We start from the raw sequence: 20909 nt of genomic DNA, 5'->3' as shown, positions 1-20909 counted from the left end.
TTAAAAACAAAAACATTTAAAAACACATCTTTACTTTTCATTTACTTGTTTTCTCGACCGCCTCGCCTCACACCTCCCTTTTTGTATTCTACTTCAGTTAACTATTTCAGCAAATTCTTTCCATCTTTCTCATTTTTTTTTCTATAATTTATCTTAACAGCCTATCCTTCAATTTTTCCATTTTTGCCCATTATCAATCAACTTTTACTTAATTCTTTATTACATTTCTGCTAAAACCATATAACTTCATTCCAACATCCTTCTAGCATTCATTAATTTTGCAATATTTCTGTAAATATACTTTAAATTTTTTCCAATCTTCTTCCACCGACTCTTCTCCCTGGTCTCGGATTCTGCCAGTCATTTCCGCCAATTCCATGTAGTCCATCAGCTTCATCTGCCATTCTTCCCTGGTGGGTAGATCTTGTGTCTTCCAGTGCTTTGCAATAAGTATTCTTGCTGCTGTTGTGGCATACATAAAGAAAGTTCTATCCTTCTTTGGCACCAATTGGCCGACCATGCCCAGGAGAAAGGCCTCTGGTTTCGAAAATGTGGAAACTATCAAGTAAGGAAACACTGGGTGAATTGAATAAAGTGCTGTCTGAATGCAACCAGTGTGTGCTTGTGTGCACGCGCATGTACAGGCAACCCCACATTTATGTGTTTTCAAAGCATGTGTTGCAGACCTGGAAGTGGTATGAAAAGGGGCAAAAGCGGTTCTAAATCACTCACACACGAAAACAAAGATCACCACAGCCAATCACAAGCAAACAATCACACCCTAGGCCAACCCCAACCTCTCTCACCACCAAAGGAACACAAGTGAACAACACAAGCAACGCTGACACCAAACTCTACATACATTAAACATAATAGAAACACCGCCACCCCACCCCCATCCATCTTCCCTCTGTCCACCCCCTTTCTTTTTTCTTTCTTTTTTCTTCTTCTTCTCCCCCTAATGCCTCAACAAATGAAACGGATTTGTAAAAATGTTACATGAAAAAAACAACAACACGAGGCACTACACTTCTGTAAAACAAGAAAATCCTTAATAAAATATTTTTTAAAAAAATAAAATAAAATAAAAAGAGCACGAAAACAGCAAAAATGGCATAAAAACTGTGTCTAGCAATCCCACGAGCCCTTTGAGGCCTGTGGATAGTCAGATTCTCAGCAAGGAGGTTTGGAGGGATCGATTGTGGTTGAGTATGGTAGATCTGTTGTTTTTTTTTAAAAGGTTTTTAAAATGGTTTTCAGAGGTTTGCAGGGAGTTTGCAGGCTTTTTCAATGGCGGTCCAAATAAACACGTGGAATGTAACCCCAGTGTAAATGGGGTATGTAAAGTCAGATAGGCCAGGAAGGGGTTACTGGCTTTGCCTAAACTATCACACTGTAGTCTTGCCATCTGAAAAATGCTTAACATTGATCTTTCAGAGTAAATAGATGCATAAACATTCAGAATTCATGCATCTCCTTTGGAGGAGGGGACTAGAGAACGAAAGGCGCATTTCACACACAAGCGGGAAATATGAAACATTCCTACTTCCTGTTTCCTTGTATCACTATCACACTCAAAGTTACTCTGTATGTGGGTAGCTGAATGTCAGTTGCAGTTTCTTGTCTTCCCATGATGAGCAGAAATGTGTCACCAGAGAGCCTGGGTGTCTGTGTGTGTAGCAAAAAACTTTTATAAGCTGCAATTTACATTTATTAGTTTTCCAGGCAGAGAATACAGAAATGGGAAAATATCAAATGTCGAATAAACTTGGAAAAACACATATATATTTTTTGTTCATCATTATTTTTCAACCTTCTCTGTTCAAGAGCAAACTAAAGTCATGCTTAAAAAATTAAACAGACCCTTCTAGTCATGTGATTATCAATGTATGGTCAAGGCTGCTCTAGGAAGGGCTGAAACCTTGGTAAATTAGCTATGTTGCATATGTAACTGGAAAATAATTCACCTTACACCCTAGAAAAATGCTGTCAGTTCAGACAGATGCTGATACGCTATGGATAGGTCACTGAGCTGACTAAGTAATGTCAGGTCCTTTTTATTAATGGAAAATGCTTCTTCAAGTCAACATTAGATCCAATTCATCAGCGCAGAACAAATCATGACTGTGTTGCTGTATTGTCCTTCATCCGTAGTGACTAATCAAAATATAAGGCTATTTAAGGCTGCAATCCGAAACACAAAGAAACTTGCTTCTGAGTAAGCATGCACTGTTAGATGCGCAGTCTTTATATGCCAGCCTTTCAAGAATCTGTGCTCTTAAAACTCTGGAAAGTTGCCTTGTTTAGAATTAAACTTTTATTCTCTGCTATATATAGCAATGTCTTTTAAAGGCTTCCTTGCAAAGAGTCATTGATGAATGCAAGCTAGGCTATCTGCAATGCACACACACTATAGAAAGCCATGCATAAATGGTATGATTTGCTTGTGACTGACTGTTTATTTACTCTTTCTTTCAAAGGGGTTTGCAATCTACTAATTGCTTTTCTTTATGCACCCTTAAAAGGTTCCTTGTAACCTAGCATCTCCCGAGTCCCCTTAAATTGGTCATCTGTGTTCCTGTTATAGCAGAAGTTGTGCAGGAACAAATCATTTTCCATTGGCTTTACCTTTATACATCCCCTCTTCTTTAGTCTTGCTCTCCTAGCTGGGGGATAGATGTAAAAGTGATGAGAGTTTGGTTTATCCTTGGCCTTTATTATCTGATACCCACACAAAAAAAAAGCAGAGCTTTGATCTACTTCCTTAGAAAGATAATCCGAGTGATTATGTGGCAATGTGTTCATTGGTAGCTATAGGGATATACCTCTTTAATCTCTTGGTGTTGAATACTTAATCCAGTAAGGACTCTTGGCAGGGAGATTTAAAGAACAAAATAATTAAACTGTTCGCAGGCATTGTTTCCAGGAATGCTGATGTCTGGTAGCTTTACCACTGCTGGGTCTCGCATATAGCGGCTTTGTAACGGAATACTTTCTGCAAAAGCAACAATGCACTTGTGCATTCCAAAGCGAAACACTGCAGAATGGATTATTTTCCTTGCCACCATACAAAGTCTAGGTCCCTCACAACAGAAGCCTAAAGAGTTAATTTCTGCTACGGCTGGAACCAGCAGTGTTTATATCAGGCAGTTCTCAGTTAAAGCTGGCCTCTGGCCAATAATCTCTGCCCAGGTCAGAAATGTTGGGAGACATGCCTAGAGACCTTCCTATTACTTTTCAGCTCTAGAAGGTCCTCAGGGAGACAGCCATCTGCAGAAAGCAGGACATTGTCTGGATTGTGTCTGCTAGCTCTTCAATAAAGTTCAGATGCGGTTCATTTTAGCACCTGTCTCAAGAGGTTATTGCACCCTGTCTGAACACAAATCATAAATCAAAGCAGGCTTACTCTGAGCTGGGGCACAGCTCACTAGAAAGGTTCATAAAGTTTTTAATGATTCCAGGGTGAATTTCACCTTGAACCTATGCATCACAATGAATATGCTGCAAGCTGTAATCATCATCTTGCTGCTGTGCAGATTTGTAATGGCAATAGCTTGTCGTTCTGACTCCCACCTGAACAAGCCTAATGGAAACAACATCCAGTACATGTTCAGTTTTTGTTTTAGAGACACAGCTATCAGGTTAATAGCTAAAATCCATTGGGAAGTGTGTCTTTCCCCAGTCCCAATACAACAAATTAAGATTCACACAATTGCTGTGCAATTCTTACACATTGATCAGATTTTGTGCAAAGAATCTTCACCCAATATTTGGAAGTTGTCATAGTGTGCGAGTATCACACACTTCCGATTTCAATAATTATCCCTCGTACATGGAAGGAAAGTGCTGGATTAAACCCTGTGGAGGTCCCTGGGCAGCTGAAATCTCAGGCCACCCCTTGCAAATTATCTCAAAGCTTCTACTGTACTCAGTTACTCACAAATATTTTACTAGGACCTGGAGTCAGTCCTAGTAGGGAACTTGCAACACACCTAACTCACAGAAAGCTTCGTATCTGGAGGTTTCTTGTGCGCAAGCTCTAGTGGGATAACATTGAACTAAGAAAGCTTGATTGTAATTTTCTCTCAAGATCAAATAAATATTATTCTGATCCACTGTTGTGGGCCCCCAAAAGGTGTGCCCTCCTCTTCCTGTTTGGTAATCTGTCTCTGTGGAAAGGGAGTATATGAAACACTTCACAGATCCTCTCCTGCTGGAATGAATTCCTTTTCTTTGTTGTGTTGAATTTAATCATCAATGAATTAACCTGACCCTCAAGCTGTAGGCTGTCATAGAGACGCAAATTCATAACACTGGTCAACAACAAATTTGTTGTCTGCGTTTTTTCAGATGATTTAGGATGAATCTGATGCGCTGAATCCAAAAATCACATTGGTTTTGCTCAATCAGGTCAAGTTTTTGAGGTATGGGCATATGTCGTTTTTTAACGTTTTTGTTCACATGTACGCTTGTGTGGAGCATTTTAGAAGAAGTTGGTGGGGGTAAAATGCTACGTCGAATAATTGTTTTGATTGGAAATGATTATTTTAATGACAAGAATTATTCAGGTCCGATAGTTCTGGGTGATTATGTTGAAAAGGGATCAGTTTGAAGTCATAAAACCTCGAAATCTTCCATAAATTGGTGCAGCAAAGCATAAAGTTATTTTCATATTAAACTTGGTGACCAGGATAAAGCTTGGGCGCCACACATGGTGTGCAAGGCATGCACCGAGACTCTGCGTGGGTGGACCAATGGCAAGAGGAGTCTGAACTTTGGAATTCCCATGGCTTGGAGGGAGCCGACAAACCATGTCACTGACTGCTACTTCTGCACTGTTGATGTGACTGGGATCAACAGAAAGAACCGGAACAGCCTCAAGTATCCTGATCTTCAATCAGCACGTTGTCCTGTAGCTCATTGTGATGAAAATCCAGTGCCTATCTTCGGAGAACTTCCTGACATTAGTGACGAAGATGCCTCCAGTGTTGAAGGACATGAAGAAGAAGAAGTGGTTCTTGAAGATGATGCTCCACATCCATTTTCCCAAAAGGAGTTGAATGATCTAGTTCGCGACCTCAGCTTGTCAAAGGACTCTGCCGAACTGTTGGCATCCTGATTGAAGGAAAAAAACCTCCTCTCTGACAGTGCTCACATCAGCTTCTTCCGCAACAGGCATCAAGAGTACTTCCGTTTTTTCTCGGGAGAGAAGGACTTGGTGTACTGTGCAGATATTGCACAGCTTCTGCTCAAGCTTGGAGTGCCACAGTACGAACCCAAAGATTGGAGACTGTTCATTGACAGCAGCAAGCGATCACTGAAATGTGTTCTGCTACACAACAGCAACCAGTTTGCCTCTATACCCCTGGCTCACTCGAGTACACTGAAGGAGAATTATGAAGCGGTCAAGTATGTGCTGGAGAAAATTGGTTATGATCAGCATAAGTGGTTTATTTGCGTTGACCTGACTTTTTGTTGGGACAACAGTCTGGCTTCACCAAGTACCCATGTTTTCTGTGCGTGTGGGATAGTAGGGATCGTGCTCAGCATTACACGAAGAAGGACTGGCCTGTGCGGGAGGAATTGGTGCCTTGCAAAGAAAGGAACGTCATCAACGACCCTCTGGTGCACAGAGACAGAATACTTTTCCCACCGCTGCACATCAAGCTCGGCTTAATCAAGCAGTTCACCAAGGCTCTGGACAAGGATGGTGACTGCTTCACTTACTTGTGCCAGGCTTTTCCAGGATTGACCATGGAGAAGTTGAAAGCTGGCATCTTTGACGGTCCTCAGATCCGTCAGCTCATCAGAGATCCAGAGTTCGGAAACTCAATGAACGAAGTGGAACTGGAAGCATGGAAGGCATTTGTTCTGGTAGTGAAGAACTTTCTGGGCAACAATAAGGCCAGAAACTACGCAGAACTTGTCAACAACATGCTGACTGCTTTCAGAAACCTGGGCTGCAACATGAGTGTCAAGATGCACTACCTATTTTCACATATGGACCAGTTTCCTGAGAACCTGGGTTCAATGAGTGACGAGCAGGGGGAGAGATTCCATCAGGACATGAAAGAGATGGAGACCAGGTATCAGGGTCTCTGGGTAGCAGTCATGATGGCTGACTACTGTTGGACTCTGAAGAGAGGCCTCCCTGCCGCTGAGCATTCCAGGAGTTCCAAGAAACGGAAGTTCAAGCCCTGAAGTTTGAAAAATGGTGAAGCAACATGCAATTTATGTGTACTTACCTTTATCAATGCCCACCATTCAGTTTACAGCAATCGATGTTTCTATCAGGTAATCAATATATGTTGTTGGGAATACATTTTTTTCTCTTAAAAACTTATTTAGGATGATATGTGTTGACAAAAATCAGCTGATAATGCCACAAAAATGTAATCGATTTTGTCACAAGATCTGTTTTTTTTTCTTCAAATCAACATAGCACAAAAACCTGACCTGATGGACAGAAACGGATGCCATTTCCTGATTCAGCAGTGCAAAAATACCCTAAATCAATTGTAGAAATCTAGACAACATTCAAAAAGTAAAAAATCGTTGCCCAGTGTAATAAATGGAACTGGCATGTGGATCTGCTAGCAATTCATGATTCAAGATATCACAAAGTACGGTGTGTTTTTTTTATTGATAAGAGGGCTATAAACATTCAACCCCACCACTAGTCGTGTGAGTCGTAGACAGCAAGGAGGATCAGGCCCCTGATCCCTCTCTTCCCTTTAAAGCATCTGCAATGTGGGAGGATTTCCACTTCTGTCACCCCAGTTAGTGACAACCCATGCCTGTGGTGATGTTACCTTCTTTTCATATGTCAGCTGCTGTTACAGCTTTTCTGATTTACTCCTCTGGAAGTGCATTGTATTATCCATTCATTTATTCATTTTCATTTCATTTATGAATCTCTTCTCAAAGCAATTTCACAGTACAATAAAAACACACATAAAACAATGGCATATATCAAAACAGTTAAAACAATAAAAACAATTTCAAATCAATCTCCCCTTAGAAGGCTCATTTAAAGAGGTGAGTCTTCAACAGATATCTGAGATGTAACAGGAGGAAGTTCCAAAGGGCAGGAGCCACATCAGACGGACTCAAACTCGGATGAGATGTTACCTGGAAGAAGCCCACTTCTACAGGGTGCGGTGATTGGCTGGCTACATAAGAGGGTGAGATAATCTAAATGCCTGGAAGTTTACACCATCCTACACACCCACAAAGCCAATCTATTCTAATGAAGAAGCTTGCTTACTTCTATGGTGTTGGGGTCAATCACAGCCTATTGAGAAGCTTCACAGTGCTTGGGTAAATGGCCAAGGAGATGAGGAGGCATCAGTTTGTGCAAACGCTGCTCTCATTGAGAGACTCAGGGCAAATCTATACTCATTGGTTATAACGTCAGAAATGCGTTATAAAAATGTAGAGCTGTGAAACTTTGACAATGGAAAGCTGCATTGAGAGTTATGTAATGTTATAGTTCATAATGTTTTTACATATCAATGTAGATCCAGCCTCATACTGTACTGGACAGGGCAATGGATTTATCCCATCAGATTTGTTGATGTGTAGGATGGTACAAGCCTCCATCCCTCAAAATATGGGCAAGCAGAAGGTCGGCGGTTTGAATCCCCGCGACGGGGTGAGCTCCCGTTGCTCAGTCCCTGCCCCTGCCAACCTAGCAGTTCGAAAGCACGTCAAAGTGCAAGTAGATAAATAGGTACCACTCCAGCGGGAAGGTAAACGGTGTTTCCGTGCGCTGCTCTGGTTCGCCAGAAGCTGCTTAGTCATGCTGACCACATGACCCGGAAGCTCTATGCCGGCTCCCTCAGCCAATAAAGCGAGATGAGCGCCGCAACCCCAGAGTCAGCCACGACTGGACCTAATGGTCAGGGGTCCCTTTACCTTTATTAATAACACAGCAAATGATTGTATCCAGCATGAGCTTAAAAACCTTTCATGCTTTGGAACATAAAAAAAAGATACTATAATAGTATAATAATATTGTTGCAACTTAGTTGCATATAGTTATCTTCAGTGTATCTGAAGAAGTGTGCATGCACACGAAAGCTCATACCAAGAACTAACTTAGTTGGTCTTTAAGGTGCTACTGGAAGGAATTTTTTTATAGTTATCTATAGTTACCTTATCATGTGGTGGGCTGTGAAAGCCTTTAATCACAGATACGTCATCTCATGCACTACAGCAGTTAGATCCAGCTAGTGGAAATAAATACTGTATGTGTTCCTCATATGTATATTCCTGCTGCTGCCAATCACTGACAGTATTGATGGTTCTAGACCACCAGCACTGCCTGAAAATATCTGTATATTTAAAGCTCTTCTATGTGATGGGGTATTCATATTTCTTCTAATCCCCCTAATAGTTAACTTTGTATGTTTTCAATGTTTTTTAAATATAAAAACGGACTTATTTTAATTTGTTTTTAATTCTGCAAGTTGACTTTACACTTATTTCCAGACCCTTCCCCCACAAAAAACCATTTACGCTGAAACTTTGCTGCAGGCAAACAGAGACACGTCTGGAGGGGGCCACTGATGGGGGAGCAGAACATTGGAAGACAAAATGGTGAGAATTATTATTTTTTGCAGCTGGGCAGAAGAATGTCATTTCAGAACTGAGCTTGCTGGCAAAGCCCCAACTGTATATAAATGGTTTGCAGCTGGTTTAATAATCAGTCTAAGCCTCTGGTAAATGGGATAATTGTTATTAATGTTTGTAATGTTTTTTGAATAGCATGAATCATCGTAATCAGATTTCCTCCCCCACCCTTGGTTTTGTTTGTAAGTATATATAATGGTAAAAGAGTTGGACAATATATAGAGTAGCTGGATTGTATAAAATGGGCGATAACCATTGCCTCACCGTCTCGAATGCAGACAGTGTGGTCTGTTTCTAAATTTGCATCTCTAATAATAGCTTCGTTCAAAATAATGTAGGCATTGTGGAAAGAATTAAAAATAAATAGAGTACTTACATACACACCCCATTCAAACCTTATGCATCATGCACAACATTTTTCTTCATTGTTCTCACTGGAGCTATATCCAATTTAATCCCGAATAGCATAATTTAACTGACAATGGCTTGACTACTTCCCTTGGCAGTTATTTCCAATGCCAAATTACTGTAACGGTGGAGAAGTTTTCTTTCACATTTAACCTGAATGTTTTTAGTTTTCGCTCATTACTCTTCCTCTTACCATTTTAAGTAATGGACCCTTTCTTCTTCTCCCTGAATACTACTCAAACAGATGAACTGTATGAGCAGGATTTCCTCAGGGTGGAATTCTGTCGCCGTTGACCAGGGATAAACAGTGTTTTTTGCCACTTCACTGCCTCTTCAACAAACGCACAGCAGATATAATAACTGTGCCGGGGATGTTGTGTCCACCTGAAATTAGCATGGCTACTTAAAAAGCAAGCAAAGCTAAAATATATCATGCAAGGATGGTCAAGGTCAGAGCGCAACATGTTATACATATTTGAGAAGCAAGCAATTGGCCATTGTCATAGCTCCCCAAGTGACAAGTCAGCTGATCTGAGTAGATACACAGATTCAATTAATACCCAGCGTAGATTTTCAGTGTCTTCAGTAGCAAGCTCACATGCACACACATACACTAGGCTAGGGCTGGCCTCAGAACCCACCATCCATGGGCAGTTCCTCCCTACCCATTCCTTCAGAGGTAGAATTACCTGGCAGCAGCTTCTGGATCTGGGAAATTAATTGATCACCATGTTAAATTTCAAAAAAATAGTATGGGGCACCTAACAGTATTATGCTGGGAGCTCCTGAGAATTGTGGGAAATTTAACATGGTAGGTGGTTTTCTGCATTCAGTTGATGCTCTATCTGGAAAGCACCAACAATGTGAACTGCCCTGAGATCTGTTGCTGTCAGCATACATCATCATCATTATTATTGAATATAATAATAATAATAATTTATTATTTATACCCCACCCATCTGGCTGGGTTTCCCTGAGCGGCTTCCAACAAAAGATTAAAAATACCTTAAAACATCAGTCATTAAAAACTTCCCTAAACAGGGCTGCCTTCAGATGTCTTCTAAACGTCAGATGGTTGTTTATTTCTTTGACATCTGGTGGGAGGGCTTTCCACAGGGCAGGTGCCACTACCGAGAAGGCCCTCTGCCTGGTTCCCTCTAACTTCACTTCTCGCACTGAGGGAACCGGCAGAAGGCCCTCAGTGCTGGAACTCAGAATGGTTCTGGAGGGGTGTTAATATATTCACTCAGTGCTTTTTTTTATAAAAAAAAAACATTTAGGAGTACTCTCATTTTCCTACTCATATTGAAAAAACTGCCTCTCAATGAAGCCAAACTTAGATTCACAAAACGTTTAGGGGATTGCGTACCCTTGTGTCCCCCCATAAAAAAGCACTGTATTCACTTATTGCTATCCGTTTAGAATGCCACCCATAGACCTTTTCATACCCATTAGCAAACAATAAGTGTTTTTGTTTTGCTTTGCAAGGGATGCACCAACATTTCAAATTCTGAGGATGGGAGGGCGTGCACATTGTCAGAGGCCAACAAATAATGAGGTTCTCTTGGTTTGATGTTCACTCAGCATAAATAGACCCTGGCAAGGAGGCAGGGGGAAATCGCAAACAAATATAATATCCAGAAATCCAGATTCTCATTCCTTGGAGGTTTTGAAGCAAATGTCAGATGACCATATGTCATGGATGCTTTAGCTGAGATTCCCGAATTGCTGAGGGTTGGGCTAGATGGCACTCAGGATCCCTTCCAACCCTCTATAATTCAATGAAATGATTATGTGAATGGACTTGCTTAGGATACCAACAGAAGGGCAGCTCTCCCCAATAGCAAAGGAGGCAAATCTGGTCTTGAGAAACATTACAGATTGAGAGTTAAATATGCTTAAATAGGATTTGACTTCATTTGAAGCATAAATATCCAGTTGCTTTGTGTCAATGACTGCAGTAGCTAAGGGACAAGTTTGGAGTTGTAAATGCAAAGCACAGTTTACATTCCCCCCCTCTTTGTGAGGTAGGATGCTGACTGTTCCAAAACGTAGCAGAACAACTGTTTCCCAGAGCTCAGGATTTGAATATACTCTTCAAACTGCAGACCACACATGTGCATGGAACATCCGATGGTGTCAAAGGCAAAATTACACTTAAGCTCACCACACAACCAATAAATCTGATTTTAGATTTAATTGTTATAGACGTGTCTCAAGATTCTGGGGGAATTCTCATATTTCTGAGAGACCGTTTGAGAAAGAATAGGGGAAGGCGGCAGAAGCAGAGACCTCATCCTGGCTCAGCCACAGATATGCCAGTGGAAATTCCTCAGCTCAGCTCAGAAAGGCAGCTGAACCAAAACGGGAGTAAAGTAAGTCCCCAGAAAGGGCTGTTTCTGGGGAGTGGGCGGGGGCATGGGATGGGGCAGGAGGAGCCTTACCCCTTTTCCAAACTCTGTTCAACTTGGCCATGTTTCCTAGAAAACCAGCATAATTTACAGCAGAGAAAGGGTGGTGCAAGTCAAACTATTTTAAAGGCTTGTTTTCCCTCTGCCAGGCTCAGACCAGCTCAGCCAGCAGCAGTCTTGTTGCTGAATGGAGTTTGGAATAGGGTTGTTACTGTGGCCTAATTTACCTCAGCATAAATTACACTGGTTTCCTGTAGTCTGGATTGTTCTGCCTGTGTACAAAGGGAATAATGGATATCAGAAGCACCTATTAAATGGCAAAGAAGAGGAGGAGGAGGAGAGAGAGAGAGAGAGAGAGAGAGAGAGAGAGAGGTAGCACACACTTACTCTAATGTCTTGCGGCACCTCTAAGACAAACATATTCATAATGGTAGAGTCTTTTGAAAACTTTATTGCACTTCATGCAATGTTATCCTGAGTTACAGACATATATAGATGTGTATGTGTGTGTGTGTATACTTTTTTGGGGGGAGGGGTTGTGCCCGTTTTTTCTTTTGCATAGAGACTGGCCTGTTTTTCTGACATAGAACACGGAAGGGCATTCTACATAAACAAATAAAAGACACAATTTTTGTAGGCTATTGTGAGGGTTTGATTAGCTGCTTGTGCGTGAAAACGTGCTCCCTCAGAGTTTGTGCGACCCCACAAACCTCCGTGTGTGACGGAGCTCCTCAGACATGTCTGCTCTAGTCACTAGTAGAGTCCGACAGTGGCTGTCTGCGGAAGCGTTTCCAGCAAAGAAGTTCCTTAACGGAAACGCGTCTCCTGGACTCACGGCGTGACAGTTTCCTGCGAGGTGTGGGTCTCCCTATGGGAGACTCCGATACCTCCCCACTGTTCTCGCTGGAAGCCTCCCTGAGCCCTCCCTCCTGCTCGCATTCCCTCAGAGACCCACTCCTCCCCCTGCTGGTCCCTGCTTCAGCCGTTGAGTCTCTTTCATCCTGCCTGAGTCCCTCCACCACCTGATGCTCTGATGGCAGTTCCCTGACATCCACCTCCCCTCCAGGGCCCCCCTCACCCCCTCCCAATTCCTCCCCCCTGGGAGGTGAAGGGCTAAAACCCCGAAACGAATCTTCCTCATCTTCTGACGTCTCGAACAATTCTCTCCATCGATCGTCGTCCTGGCCAGCTGAATCCTCTTCCTCTTCAGAATCTGGGAACCCCTCCAACTCCTCTTCCTCGTCGGTGGTGGCAAAGTATTCCCTTCGGAACCTCGCTACCGGCTGAGGTTTACGTGGGAACCTCTGATGAAAAGTCTCTATTAAAACCTCGTCATTGACATCCTCTGCCCTAACCCAGGTGTTTTCCGACTCCGGTTCCCCTTCCCACATTACCAAATACTCTACTTGATCTCCCTTCCACCTGGAATCGAGGATCTCCGCTACATGGTAGCTGTGTTCCTTCTCCTCCATTGCTGGTCCCCTAGTGACCCTCCCCTCACTGTTTCCTCTATACGGTGACAGCAACGACCTGTGAAAAACTGGGTGCAGCTTCATGTGGTTCGGTAACCGGAGCCTGAAAGTCACTGGATTGACCTGCTGTATGACTTCAAACGGACCCAGCCTTTTGGGTCTTAATTTCTTACAACCTCCTTTGAATGGCAACCCTTGGGTTGACAGCCACACCTGGTCCCCCACCCTGATGCTTTCACCTTCCCTTCTGTTTTTGTCTGCCTGCCTCTTATATTCCTCCTTAGCCCTGTTTAAATTGAGTTGGAGCTGGCGATGGATCGCTTCCATTTCTTCCACGAACTGTTCTGCAGCTGGAACGCTCCAGTTCTCCCCCTCCCCCCCTGGGAAGGCTCTGGGATGGCACCCGTGATTAGCCAAAAAGGGGCTCATCCCCGTGGACACGTTCTCTGCATTGTTGTAGGCAAATTCTGCCAACGCCAACTTCTCCACCCAATCATTCTCTCTGTCATTAACATAACACCTCAAATATTGTTGGAGAACCCCATTTGCTCTTTCCGCCTGCCCGTTGGTTTCAGGATGACGGGCCGTCGAGAAATTAACCTCTACATGCAGTAAGCTCATGAGCTTCCTCCAGAACCTGGAAGTAAATTGTTTCCCTCGGTCTGAAACCACCCTCAAGGGGGCGCCATGCAACCTAAACACATTCTCTACAAACAATTTGGCGGTTTCTTCTGCTGTAACCGCATGTGAGCAGGCTATGAAGTGGGCCATTTTAGTTAACAGGTCTACTACAACCATGATGGCTGTTTTCCCTCTAGACCTTGGCAGATCAGTCATGAAATCTATTGCCACTGCTTCCCACGGCCTCTCAGGTGTGGGCAGTGGTTCTAATAAACCAGCCGGCGCCCGCCTCTCCCCCTTGGCTCTTTGGCATTGTTCACACCCTCTCACATACTCCCGCACATCTTCCCTGACCTTGGGCCACCAAAATTCCCTGGTAACCAGCCACATGGTTTTGTGTTGCCCAAAGTGCCCTGCTGTGGGGCTATCGTGCAGCTGCTTGAGTACCTTCTCCCTCAATTCCCCTTCAGGTATATATAACGCTCCCTTATAATACAATGCCCCATTTCTCTCCTCAAACCCACCGGATTTGTCTTCCTCCCCTCTGAGATCCCTGAGTTTCCCCTGGGCGTATGCATCCTGCACCGTACCCTCTACCAATTCCCTTTGCCCCACCAAAGTCGCCCCACACACCCAGCGGTCCTCTGGAATGATATGGGTTTCTTCGGGTGCTCCCTCCCCCTCCAAATATTCAGGTTTGCGTGAGAGAGCGTCCGCCCTAACATTCTCTGGGCCTGGCACATAACAAATCTCAAAGTTAAATTTGGAGAACTCTTGGGCCCATCTCAACTGCCTTTGGTTGAGCACTCGCGCCGTTCTCCAGTACTCTAGATTTTTATGGTCCGTGCACACTTGCACTTTATGTTGTGCACCAACTAGCAGATGCCTCCATCTCCGGAACGCCTCATGAATAGCAAGCAGTTCTCGGTCGTACACCGTGTAGTTCCTCTCGGATTTGTTCAGCTTCCGCGAGAAGAAGGCACACGGACGCCACTCTGACTCCTCCTTCCCCGGCTGCAGAAGAAGCACCGCCCCTATGGCTCTGTCAGATGCGTCTGTTTCAACCCTTAGCTTCTTTCGTAAATCCACATGCAGAAGTTGTTCTTCAGAGGCGAAGGCCCTTTTCAGTTCCTCAAACGCTCGCTCCGCCTCCGCCGTCCATACAAACTTCTTTTTACTGCTGAGACAGTCAGTGATGGGCGCCGTCAGATGGGCGAAGTTGCGGATGAACTTACGATAAAAGTTTCCAAACCCTAGGAACCTCTGCACATCCTTCTTGGTTTTGGGTGTTTTCCATTCCAGCACTGCCTGTACCTTGCCGGGATCCATGGCCAATCCCTTGTCTGACAGGCGGTACCCCAGGAATTCCACCTCCTTGGTATGGAACCGACACTTCTCCAGTTTGACCCACAGCCTGTTGGCTTGCAGTCTGCTCAACACTTCTCTGACGTCTCTCACATGTTGCTCCTCATTCTCAGAATACACCAACACATCATCTAGAAAGGCAACGCAATTCTTGTAGAGCAAAGGGCCCAGCACGTGGTTCATAAAAGATTGAAAACACGCGGAGCCTGCTTGTAATCCAAATGGCATAACGAGGTATTCAAACGCCCCCAAAGGGGTAAACATGGTGGTTTTCCATTCATCCCCTTTCCTTATGCGTATCAGGTTGTACGCCCCCCTTAGATCCAGCTTTGTGAAAATCTTTCCCTTCCTCACCCTGGTCAAAATATCATCAATTCTGGGCATAGGGAACGCCACCGGTTCAGTCACTGCATTCAGCCGCCTAAAATCACATACAAGTCTCGGCTTGTCCGCATTTTTTTTGTCCACAAAGAACACTGGGCTCCCCCCTGCTGCTTTGGACTCTCTGATGAAGCCTCTCTTCAGGTTCTTGTCAATGAACCCTCGCAACTCCTGCATTTCCCTGTCTGACATGGCATACAACTTGCCCACGGGAAGCTGTGCTCCTGGGAGTAAATTGATCTGACAATCAAAGGGTCTATGAGGTGGTAGTTGGTCAGCTTCCTTCTCGCTGAACACGTCGCTGAGATCTGCATACTGTGGTGGTACCTTCACCTTCCCCATTACTTCAGTCCCTGCTAGGGTGGCTTGGGCCCCTGCTGAACCCTTCTCCCCTTTGCAGTGTTCTAGGCAATGTGCTGAACCAAAGGACACCACTCTTTGATGCCAGCCAACCAGCGGATCATGTAGAGCTAGCCAGCTCATTCCCAAAATAATGGGAGCGCCTCCCAGGGTGGCCACATTAAACGCTATCAGTTCTGTGTGCCTTGCCACCCTCATTATCATTGGGACAGTCTGCAAGCGGACTCCTCCTCCCAACAACTCCCTGCCATCAATCGTGGTCACCTGCAGGGGGTTGCTTAAAGGGATGGTCTGTATCTGGTGTTCAGCAGCAAACTCCTTGCTCATAAAATTGCAGGAGCTGCCTGAGTCCAATAGCGCCTTTATTTTTAGGGGGTGCCCATTCTGCAGCTCTAGCGACACTTCAATCACTAGAGCAGGTCGAGGAGCTTCTGGCACGGGCACTTTCACTGCTCTTTGGCCTGGCTGCAGTGCCCCAATTGTGGCAACCAGGCGTTGGCTTTTACCTGCTCCGCTCCCCCTTCTTCTCCCCCCTCAACAGCTCCCACCATCCCTTGCCATTCCTTCCTCTGGGGGCAGACTCTGGCAAAGTGGCCTGGCTGTTGGCAGAGATAGCATTTCCGGGGGCCCTTTCCCTCCTTCTTAGCTCCCTCGCTGGTTTTTGAAAATGCGCGCGCGCGCGCTGTTCCGATTTCCATCGGCTCTGCCGGCGGGAAAGCTGGCTCAGGAATGTCTGGAATGCGGAACTCCTTCCAACGTTCCCCTCTCCCTTCCCGCCTCTCCAAGGCTCTTGCCTCCTGCCGCGCTCCTATGGTCAGCGCAGATTTGGTCAGCTGATCCATAGACTCCGCCCTGGGGCTCCGTGCCAGCTCGTCTTTCACCCCCGAAGAAAGACCTTCTTCAAATAGCATTTGAACGGGTGCCGCCGATAAATCCCAACTCAGTCTGTGAATCAGCATGGTAAACTCAGTCCAATATTCACGGACAGATCGACTTCCCTGCTTACAAGCCATTAGCTGTCTGCGCACCACCCCTTCCTCAATATCGCTGGAAAACATGATATCCATTGCACGAAAGAACTTCATTGTGTCCTTTAGTATGTCATTGTGCGTTGCCATTAGGGGTCGAACCCAGTCTCTAGCCCCTTTCTCAAGATGCCCAATTACAAAAGCAACTCGCGATTCCTCATCAGGGAACTCATCGAACTGCACATTAAGGGCATATTGCATCTCTGTCCTAAAAGCATGATAGTCCTTGGGGTCCCCCCCAAATTTCTGCACCAATCCTGGTACCTTTCTGGGGAATTGCGTGGCTCTCCCCTTCTTGTCTGCATCCTGAGCCCTTCTCTCCTCCAACCTCGCCGTCTGCAGGGCCAGTTGAACCTCCAACGCTCGGTATCTATCTTCCAAGCTTGGACCAGCTCCAGCCCCTGCTCCTCCGGTTCCGGTTGGTTCGCTCATGATGCCTTCTCTTGCACAGGCAGCGTACAAAGACTGTCGGACTGCTGTGAGGGTTTGATTAGCTGCTTGTGCGTGAAAACGTGCTCCCTCAGAGTTTGTGCGACCCCACAAACCTCCGTGTGTGACGGAGCTCCTCAGACATGTCTGCTCTAGTCACTAGTAGAGTCCGACAGTGGCTGTCTGCGGAAGCGTTTCCAGCAAAGAAGTTCCTTAACGGAAACGCGTCTCCTGGACTCACGGCGTGACAGTTTCCTGCGAGGTGTGGGTCTCCCTATGGGAGACTCCGATACCTCCCCACTGTTCTCGCTGGAAGCCTCCCTGAGCCCTCCCTCCTGCTCGCATTCCCTCAGAGACCCACTCCTCCCCCTGCTGGTCCCTGCTTCAGCCGTTGAGTCTCTTTCATCCTGCCTGAGTCCCTCCACCACCTGATGCTCTGATGGCAGTTCCCTGACAGCTATATATTAGCTTGATGGTAATTAATGCATGAAGGGGTTAAGACCATAGAGTAAGCTGTCCTGCCAGGCTTAGCTAGATCATATCCCCTCATCTTAGCAGGAAGGTGTTGGGAAACACTGAGGCTGATGCCTCTCCCACAACACAACACAGCCCGAGATGAGCCCTCACTCTGGTGTCCCGTCACGCTGTTGTGACCCATATCCAAGGACACAAGCACACGACACTAGCAAAGTCCAAACAGAAGCTGAGCCTTGAAGTGCGACATCTAAGCCTAATTTATTATGTACAAAATAAAACGTAACAGAACAAAGAAAACATGGCTCCTCTCTTTCTTCCTTGGAGACAAGGGAAAAGCAAAAGTTATACAGAACGGAACAGCGTATCTGAACTTCCATTCCCATGACATCCAACACTGTGGAACATAAACACAGACGCATGACAACAACAATCACACAACTGCAGCACGGAGGAATGAAATTCCCAACATCAGGGTTACTACAATCTTTGTTCTTTTTCTTCCATCATGTGAACCCTACCAGTAAGGATGTCTAAGCTGAATGATGCAAGCTTAGACTGCATGGCTTAAGCAAGCCAGTTTTGTGTTTCTATACAAATAATTTAGAAACACTTTCCATTTCTGCTTGTCTTTTCTTGTGGCCAGCTCACCCTGCCCCATTCTCTGGAGAGCAGCAGATGCCATGAGGGCAGGGGCGGAGGAAGGGGGCGGTGGGGGCGGTCCGCCCCAGGTGTCATCACTGAGGGGGGGTGACATTCGGCACACCGCCCACCTGAGACTCCCCCCTTCCCCCTTCATTTTGACTGCTCAGGGGAGGCCTGGGAGTTGCGGGCGGGCAGCGTGCCATTGCCCCCCGCTCCCGGGCTGTTTCCTGGGGGGGGGAGAGTCTCCCCTGAGCTGTCAAAAGGAAGAGGGAAGTGAGGAAGTCTGCTGGCAAAGTGGCGCAGCTCCCTCTAGCTCCTTGCCCAGGAAGCAGCCTGCCATGGGCGTCTCGCTCCACGCCCCCTGGGTGTCTCACCCCCTGGGATGCTCGCCCCACCCCCATGGCCCCCACCCACGGGTGCACAGCATGTGCACCGCTCCACGTACCAGAGCAGCTAGCTCCGCCTCAGCATGAGGGTACTGATCCTGCACTGTCTTGCACTGCTGGTGCTGTTTACAATACCCACCAAGCCGTGTGTATATGTAGCTGTCACTCAGAAGAGCACTTTTGCACTCGATGTAGTCCATGAAAGCTGATGCCGTCATAAATTTGTTTGTCTTCAAGGCACCCCAAGACTCACGGTTGCTTTTGTTGCAATAAACTGATGTGGCTACCCCCCTGGAAATGGTTACTTTCCCTGAAGTCAGTGAAAAGTGCTACACGCTGAGGTGGAAATTGGATGGAGCCTCTCAGGAAGGTTTCCTTCAGACCCCTGCAGAAAGCTGACCAAAAACATCAGTTCTGCTAGGTCGCAATAGAAAGCTTTGTGGAAACAGCTCTTAGGAAATGTACTGAACATTTAAAAAAGCATAACAATGCTGCAGTATAAATGAATGGTATATTGGTGGTTAGAAAAGCGGGTTTCTTAGAAGGGTTAGTTCAATATGTCTGGCGTACACACACACACACACACACACACACACACACACGATGCAGGCAGATTCCTTCCTAAAGTGAAACAGGTCTGCATCTGATTGGTGTCTGGATGAGAGACCACCTAGAATCGAATGCATGCCACCTTAAGTTCTATAGAAGAAGGGTGGAATATACATGAATAATTACAGATGAAAGTACAGTGGTACCTCAGGTTACAGACGCTTCAGGTTACAGACTCCGCTAACCCAGAAATAGTACCTCAGGTTAAGAACTTTACCTCAGGATGAGAACACAAATCGCACGGCGGCAGCGGGAGGCCCCATTAGCTAAAGTGGTACCTTAGGTTAAGAACAGTTTCAGGTTAAGAATGGACCTCCAGAACGAATTAAGTTCTTAACCTGAGGTAACACTGTACAGGAAAAGGAAAACAGAAAGAACAGAGGCTGGGATGTAGCATCTTCTTTTTACCTGCAGCTGAACTCTGAATTTTCCCTCAGGCTGCCATTACTCAGCCGATTCAGACACTCTTCCCCAAGCTTAATTCTCTTCCTTCCTGGCCCTTCATTGCCCTGAGCTTAATTATCCCTCTAGGTATTAATGCTTGCTGGCCCATGAGCCCCTACCACCTGAGCTTCCTTCTGGAGGGGCGTCTTAAATAGTAGGGGCTATTTAGCTTGGACAAAAAACTGACTGAGATTAGGGATGGCAGAGATGTATACAATTATGAACAGGAAAAAAAGTAATGTATTGTCTGGTACACTCATGTTGGCTGGTTGACTGAGTTCAGGACAAAAAAGAAGAAGTAATCATTGGTGCAGGACACTATTAAATTACAGAACTTATCACCATGGGAAGTTGGAATGAGCACTAACACAGATAGCATTTAGAAAGGTATTTGCAACATTGCATCTTGGCCACAAGAGCTAAGAATAGAACCTAATGTTTAGGAGAATTTTATCTCCGAAGGTAAACAACAGGAGATGGCTAGGTCCATAATGCCTTGCTTGTCAGCTTCCTAGGGTTTTGGTTACCAGAGGTGGGTTTATAATCTGATTCAGCAAGGCAGCGATTATGTTCCCACACAAAGATTTTGAAAGGGAAAATTCGCAACCTCATTATGGTAACACAGTGTATACTCCTCTATTAAAACCCTGTTTTTCAAGCATGAAGGAATTTAAGGCTGAAAACATGCAATTCCTAAGTACTATCTGCATGTTACTCGCATGGACGGCAGTCCATCTCACACTGCCTTCAAGGCAGCATTGCCATGCCACCTGTGCCTCTGACGACCATATGTTGCCTGCAAGGGAACCTCTACGCATATGCAGCTGCTTATACTTAAGCACAGTTCCTCTCCAGTTAGTGCTCTACATGCAAATAATGCATGACTAGAGCTTAATCTTACCCTCTAGGAACTCTTTTAGTGTAGCTGGACCAGCTGGGAATCCATGAATCCATTGCCCTGTTTCAAAGGTGATGCCCTGCTGTACCATTGGTTCTGATTCTTCTCCCCCTGGCCACATTGAAGTAGCACAGTAGTGCCACGATTTAGCCATGGTGTTACTTTATTTGCATGCAGAATTTGCTGGTGGCACATGAGTCAATCAATTTGCCACAAGTACGTACTTGTTCTGAGCAGGATGGTCATGTCTGTCATATAATCCATTCCATGGAAGGTCCTGCTTCAGCGTTGAACCAATGATGACACATGCACCTTAGATCAATGCATTTTCCTTCATAGAAAGT

At 45.3% G+C, this 20909-nt stretch overlaps 1 protein-coding gene across 1 annotated transcript in view; it reads left to right on the top strand.

Moving 5' to 3' along the window:
• Positions 1-5570: 5570 nt before the first annotated feature.
• LOC310688179 (uncharacterized protein) overlaps positions 5571-20909 on the top strand; it is a gene marked incomplete at its 3' end in the record, with an annotated part of 317822 nt that continues 302483 nt past the window's right edge. The window contains exon 1 of the mRNA XM_083464308.1: positions 5571-6086. Within this exon, the coding sequence (XP_083320434.1) occupies positions 5755-6086 (332 nt within the window). The 5' untranslated portion in view covers positions 5571-5754. The remainder of the gene's footprint in view (positions 6087-20909) is intronic.

The sequence above is a fragment of the Podarcis liolepis genome (genome assembly GCF_965112155.1).
Source record: "Podarcis liolepis genome assembly, chromosome: 10".
Taxonomy (NCBI): domain Eukaryota; kingdom Metazoa; phylum Chordata; class Lepidosauria; order Squamata; family Lacertidae; genus Podarcis; species Podarcis liolepis.
This window is presented reverse-complemented; position numbering and strand designations above follow the sequence as displayed.